Here is a 7,265-nt window from a genome sequence, read left to right as displayed (position 1 = left end):
GTCACTTACAATATTTATAATTTAATTCAATTGATTTTTTTAATAATTTTTTTAGAATTGCTTTGCTAATTTACATTCATTCAATAATATGAATTTGCAATTCACAAATGTTTGTTCTTTAACTTTAAAAATCTAGTACAAATCGCTGATAATTTTCACAGCGTATTTTATGCCTTTACACTAATATTATTGGAACTGTTATTAAATCGTGAGCAGTTCACGCTTCAGAAATATCGTTAAGCGTTACATGTGACAGCTACCGCTTTATAAATATAGTAAATGTGGTTTGTTTTATAAATTTTCACAAATGTTGTTGCAACGATCAGCTGTCAATTTGCTGCTGCCACACGCCACAGCGCACAAAAGTTGGTGGTGCTGCTGCTGCTGTTGTTATCAGCGCTTGCAAAAAACTTTTGTTAGTGCAACGCGTCTAGGCCTGAGAGATTTGTCATGTCTGTGTGGCAGCCAGCTGCATGACTTATGTGGCAAGTTGCAGGCGTTTAAGGCATGTTGCCAACATTTGTATGTGCCTCACTGTCTTTTTTTTTTTAACTGCCTGCCCGTCTGCTGATAGCGCAATGACGAACGGTTATGGTCAGCAAAGAGTTTAAAGCCAAAACGTTTAGCAGTTGCAATCAGATTATTTATTTCGATTCGGTTTCAGTTTCAGTTTCGGAGCAAGTGTCCGTGGCGCTGGATTCAGAGTCAGTATAGTAGTTACGAAAATTAACTATATCATCCATGCCACAGCTTAGCTCATGCACCAAAGTATAAAAGTTGCAATCAAGCGGACCCGCAAATAAAGCTCGAACAATCAAACATTTGTCCTCAGGATTTGGCACCGTCAATTGAAAGCGACGCATTCCGCTCTAAACAAAGTACAACAAATTAGCTGTGAAGAACACGTGACATTTATGTAGTTGAAACTCACTTGACTCGAATAGGGCATCAAACTCATTTGAAACGAGGCAGCGTGAGTATTGGAATTGGTATTTGATTTTTGATTGGCAGCCATTTTATGCGGTAGATTTTTGCTTCAGTTTTGTTTCAATTTACACTTGCGCAGGAAATGTCAAACGTTTGCTTTTTTTTTTGAAGTGTTGCATGACGCTTAAAGCAAGTGCTCTAAAGCGCTGTTAACTTAACAGAGATAAGCACTAAATTTGAATCATTTGTACCTTTTTTAACACTAAATTGTGCAAACTTAAACAATTATGCTGCCAAACTGAATTCATTTATAAAATATAAAGATAATTCTTGACTCTTAGCATAGATTAATAGTTTATTTATAGCGGAAAATAAGCTACATATCGAACTTAACGACTTTTGGAGCACTAAAATTTCAATAATTTGTACCTTTTTGAACACTAAATTGTGCAAACTTAAACAAATTAATTTAATTTATAAAAGATAAAGATAATTCTTGACTCTTAGCATAGATTAATAGTTTATTTATAGCTGAAAATAAGCTACATATCGAACTTTACGACTTTTGGAGCACTAAATTTCAAGCTTTTTGAACACTAAATATTTTAAATCTAATAAGAATAATTCAAATACAAATAAGCGTTAGTATTGTTGGTAATGCTTGAATAAGGTTTGAATTTCATATTTTAAAGAATGAATAAAGTTGAGTTGAGTCTTAGCTGTCAAAATTATTGCATTCAAGTTTGTTAGCATTTGCTTGTTAACTTAAAACCAAAACATGGTTCAAGCTAAAATCTGCAGTAACTGATGCTTGGCTCAATTAATTACATTGTAAGCTATTCAAAATTGCTTGAATCAGTTTAAAATTAGGCTTATGCTTGCTTGAATTGTTCTTAACCTTAATCTATGCACAAATCATAATTATGTACAATTTAAATATATAATTTAAACAAGCTCGTGTATGCAACAATTTGGTTGCACAAAAAGCAAGAAAATTAAGCTTCAAGATTTATGTTTAAACCACAGGGGTGTGTGTGTGTGTGCGTGCGTGTGTGTGCGTGTGTATTGTTTTTGTTTTGTCATGTGTGTAAATTTAGAAATTATATTTTCTTGTCTTTTAATTAATAATCTCAAGGGGTGTTCCATATGACACACAAAGTCTGCGTATGTGTGTGTGTGTGTTTTTTATGCTGCGAGCGACACACACACACAGGGCGTATGCGTTATAATGTAACATGTGAAAACAATATGTGTATATGACATATGTAAGCATTGCTTGAGTGCTTCTAACCACAAAAACATGAGAAACCAATGCCAGCCAGTCCGCCTCTGCTCAAACCCAACTCAGCCTATGTTGCCTCCCCCCCACCCCTCTACGCCTGCTCTGCTATTTTATAGCTCTTGTTGCATAAGTTGACAATGTGATTTACATTTAATTAAAATCGTATTTACTCGTTAGATAAACAAACAAACATACATACACCCAAGTCTCTGAGATTTGAGTCCAAGTCGTCTCGTCTCTTCGCTCATAATTGTCTTGAAGCAGCAGTAGCAGCAGCAGCAGCAGCGACAGCAGCAGCTTGAGCACTTGCTGCAGCGCATTTCAATTGTTTTGTGGCATGCCTCATTTAATGTTGCTGCCTCCAAGCATTTGCCGCTTTTAACTTTGGACTTAACTTCTAAGCAAAATCAAATTAAATAATCATAAAAATAACAACAACAACAACAACAACAGCAGCATAAAAGTTTGCTTTATTTTTTGAGCAAATTCTTTGGGCTAAACTTTTGGCAACAATAATTTTTATGGCTACATTCACAATACATAAATATTTAAAGCTAATGTACAAACTAAGGCAGACTTTAGAGAATTTTAATTGAGTTTGCGACAAGAAAAATACAAAGTTTGAAGCTTATAATAAATAAATTAAGCAATAGCAATAATAAATTCGATTTAATGCGAAAGATACTAAAAGCAGCAAAAGCTGAAATCTAATTTAAGCGATAATATCGATAAACAACATTTATATATATAAATAAATAATAATTTGAAACAAATGCTGAAGCTAAAGCTGTTGAGATTGTAGCGAATTTTGTGACTAGAATTGAAATAAAGCCAGCAAAAAGTGTAAGCAAGTCTTATCGATAGTATCGATAACAATAGATTTAAATACGCTTTAGATAATCAAACATCTATCTGTAATTTAGTGGCTATATAAAAAGGCTTAAAATTTCATAAATTTTAAGACTTGCTGCATAGCTAACCTCAAATTTATTTGTCAAATAAATGAATAAATTTGAAATTTGTGTGTGCACATTGGTTTTTTTCTGCTGCTGCTGCTGTCCCTAAATCAAAGCAAATTGGTCTGCAGTTATATTGTTGTTGTTGTTGGTTTGTTGTTAATCGATACACACAGTTTAAACTCGCACTGAGTTCCAGTCTGCTGGGGACTGCTGCTGCTGCTGCTGCTGCTGCCATTTCCATGTTGCTTTTTTGCTTGCTTGTAAAACAATGACAAGGACAAATTTGGGCGACAGCCAAGCAAGCAGCCAGGCAAACAGACAGGGCTTTAGTTCATTGGAGCGGGACGTAAGAGAGTGAGAGAGGAAGCTGCTTTAAGTGTCAATACAAATATAAATCAATGTGCAGAACCCTTAGAACAAAAAGGTAAACGCCTAAAGTAGTCGTAGTCCTTGCTGCTAGTCCTTGTTAGCTGCTGCTCAGGCAATCAATAAACAGACACACGCATCTCTCGTCTCGTAGTTTGTGCTGAGCAAATCAAACGCTGGGACGAACATTTATCATATTTGCCTAGCAACAATTTACACTGCACAGTTCGCTCTATCGAGATAAACTAATTGCCACACAGTTGCTGCTAAATATAAGCGTACAGCGTAAAATTGTTGCAATTAATTAGTTTTTCATTGCTGTTGTGCTAGCCATAATAATTATATAAAATAAAAAGCAAAATTAAAAATCACACGTTTTACATTTAAACTCGAGCACCCCCCCCTTAATTACCTTTTGCTGCGAACTTTGGCATTTAATTTCTGGCAGCGCCTGCAACTGCCACAAACTGCACATTTCAATGCGTCTTACTGCTTGCCACGCCCAGCGATTACCCCACTTGCCTCCTGCCGTGCTGGCAGCTGGACTTGCAATTAAAGTATGTGCCGCACAGCCAGCCAAACTTTGCAGACATTTCTTTTTTTTTCGTTTTTTTTTTTTTTCGTATTAATTGTATTTTTTTAAGCTTTATATTTTTTTACAAGCTTGCACAGACTGCTTTTGTTTTTGTGCAATGGCAGTTGTTCAATTTTAATGTAACTGAGCGTTAAAACCATAAAGCAGAACCAGAAAAAAAAAAACAAAAGCAAACAGCCAAATTGGAAATGTTTCCTTAAATATGCTTGACGTGTTGTAATTTCAACTTTTACTTGCAGCTATCGCAATTAATTAAAAAGAGCATGCAAAGGCATAAAAAAATAAATTTATTACTTTATTTTAGCTATAAATTTATAGAATTCTTGCAAAAAGTTGCACTACATTCGCTTTGTAGTCAATGCTATCGATACTATCGATATGAAATCAATGCAATTTACAGAGCAATTAGATGCTGCTCTTGTAAATAATTACAAAATAGGCTAAAAAGCTTAAAAATATAATATAAAAAAAATATATTATAGAATTCTTGCAAAAAGTTGCACTAAATGCAATTAGTAAGCAATGTTATCATTACTATCGATAGGAAAGTAATGTATGTTACAGCAGCTAAGTCTGCTAACTTTTATTTGCAGCTGTTCTCATTAATTAAAAAGTAATTTTTTTTATATAGTTTGTGCTAAAAGTATAACATACTCAATTCATAAGCAAAATTGTCGCTACTATCGATATAAAACATTAAAATTTATAGTAAGTCTGTCAACTTTTACTTGCAGCTGTTGCAATTAATTGAAAAGTATGCAAAGAGGTAAAAAATATATTTATTTTATAATTTTTACAAAAAGTAGCACCAAATTCAATTCAAAGCCAATGTTATCGATACTATCGGTATGAAATCAATGCAATTGTCAGCATTTGAAATATTTACTTGCAGCTGTGGCAATTAATTAAGAGATACGAAAAGTCATATTTTTTATATAAATATGGTTTATATAAAGTCCAATCAATAAACAATATTATCGAAATTATTTTCTAACTTTTTTATAAGCAGCTATTTAATATAATTAATTTAAATGTATGCAAAGTAAAAAACTATTTTTTTTTATTTAAATTTATTGAACTGTTGTGAAAAGTTGCATACAATTTTATAAATGCGCAATGTTAACAATAATATCGATAGTTTAGCTTTTTTTTGAAACTAGTTCAGCTCATCTACTAGTCGTTTCTAACTTAGCCGACACTTATTTTACTACAATTGTGTAAAGCTGACAACAGCCTGAGCGAGATTTTCATAAAGCTACAAAAATAGCAAAAGAAAATTTGTATAAAATTAGAAAAAAAAAGTTGCGGCAATGGAGAGCTTTGGTAACAATAATCCCTATCAGCTGTTGTTCATAGACGATGACGAGCTAAAACAGCTGCGAGCTACGCAGAAAAAGTTGCGCAATAAGTTGGCGGTGGATAAGCCAAAGGCGCCGCCGCTGATTAAGAAATTGCCAATGCCAGCTAAGCTGGCAAAACGCAATGAGCTGGTGGACGCAGAGCTGGAGCAGCAGCTGGAGCTGATGCCGCCGCCATATTTAGAGCTGAGGGCTGAACGCAATTTTCGCAAGCGCAATGTGAACAAAGGCGAACGTGAGCTGCGTGGCAAGCTGGATCGTCGCTCTGGGTCGGATAAGACTGGAATCAAGGCCATAGATAAGCGCAATGGTGGCGGCGCACACAATTGGGGCTCAGCGTTGAAGGATATTGAGGCTACTGCAGCATTGAGTGATGCAGATGCTTCGATTTGTGAGCAGCAGCAGCAGCAGCAGCAGCAGGTGACACAATTGCAGGCGGAGCAGCAGCTGTGGGACAACTCTGATGAGGAGCAGGCGGAGCTGGAAGCCAAGTATATAACAGTTGAGGAATGGCGCGCCAAGAGCGTAGCGCGTGCCAAGCCAATTTTTAATATACGCAAGCCTGGCGAGGGTGAAGCTGTCAAGCCCGATTGGCAGCAGATGACTGTGCTGCAGCAGAAGAAGAAGAAGCAGCAGCAGCAGCAGCAGCAGCAGCAGGAATCTCAAAGCAACTACAATTTGTTGACTGAGCCGCAGCTGGAGTACGATGCAGCTTTGCTGTATCCACAGCGTGTTGGACGCTTGCAGCGCATTGTGGACATTGAGTTCAAGTTTAAGGACGATCATCGTCGTCGCGGCTGGCAGAGCGGCTGGCAGCGCCGTCAGCGTAATCAGACGGGCAATGAAGCAGCAGCCGATGGCATTAATATGAACGATGAGCTTGAGTTTCCCAATTTGCATTAGCGCCATGCGCATACATACAGCACATACTGTTTATAACCAACACACACTACATTTGCTTTGTGTGTTTGCCTTAAATATTAAATATCTATATAAAATATATTATGCATGCAATATAATATTTTCATTTAATTTTGCATTTGCGCTTAACTTTTTAATTGAAAACTGCAAGTTTAAGCAGCGCGCATTACAGTTTGACAAGCACTTTTATTATGTTTGCGCTTCACTTGTTCAATTTCATTATTTTGTATGCAATTGCATTAAATATTAACAAACAATTAGCTTAATTAAAAGTTTTCAGCAACTCAGCGTACAGTTTGACAAGCACTCGACACAGTTGCACATTCAATTCGATGTTGCTGCTGCTATAAACAATGCAACTGCATTATTTATTAACAAACAATTAATTAAACGCCAAAAGTTTTGCAACAAACACGTGCGCGGACGTGTGAACTGTCGCAGTGCTCGGTTCGCTTTAATTAAAACTGATCCAAAGCGAATAGAGCGAATGGTTCGCTGTAAGAAAATCGATGCGAAAGTCGCTTAAAAATATTTTAAATTTATATAGCGTAAGCTGTGACATTTTGTGCAATGCCCGGTGCATTTAAAAAAGAAACATTATTTTCAATATGTAATTTTGTTTTATTTATTTTACAATTTACATGTTTATAAACTTGTTTAGAATTTTAATTTTCGTGTTTATTGTTCTCTGTGGATTGAGAACAAAATTAAAAATTTTTTATAGTCATCGGCTTAAGAGAAGTTTCAGCATTAGTTACTTTTTTAACATAAACATTTTCTTGCTTTTTATATAGAAGTATTTTTGTATTGTTTGTTGTGCTGTTCGCCAAAAAAAAATATTTAAATAAATATGTATA

The 7,265-nt window shown here is 35.4% G+C and overlaps 2 protein-coding genes across 2 annotated transcripts; one reads left to right on the top strand and one right to left on the bottom strand.

Moving 5' to 3' along the window:
* Positions 1 to 631: 631 nt before the first annotated feature.
* Positions 632 to 1,097, bottom strand: LOC108606182 (maker353). Its single transcript, XM_017996032.2, has 2 exons — positions 932 to 1,097; positions 632 to 869 (listed from the first exon to the last, which is right to left on the bottom strand). The coding sequence occupies exons 1-2, from the start codon at positions 1,013 to 1,015 to the stop codon at positions 645 to 647; spliced, it is 309 nt and encodes a 102-aa protein (XP_017851521.1). The 5' UTR covers positions 1,016 to 1,097; the 3' UTR covers positions 632 to 644.
* A 4,260-nt stretch (positions 1,098 to 5,357) lies between these two features.
* Positions 5,358 to 6,469, top strand: LOC108606028. The gene has a single exon (XM_017995855.1). The coding sequence runs from the start codon at positions 5,440 to 5,442 to the stop codon at positions 6,388 to 6,390; it is 951 nt and encodes a 316-aa protein (XP_017851344.1). The 5' UTR covers positions 5,358 to 5,439; the 3' UTR covers positions 6,391 to 6,469.
* Positions 6,470 to 7,265: the final 796 nt, after the last annotated feature.

Source organism: Drosophila busckii, chromosome X (genome assembly GCF_011750605.1).
Source record: "Drosophila busckii strain San Diego stock center, stock number 13000-0081.31 chromosome X, ASM1175060v1, whole genome shotgun sequence".
Taxonomy (NCBI): Eukaryota; Metazoa; Arthropoda; class Insecta; order Diptera; family Drosophilidae; genus Drosophila; species Drosophila busckii.
This window is presented reverse-complemented; position numbering and strand designations above follow the sequence as displayed.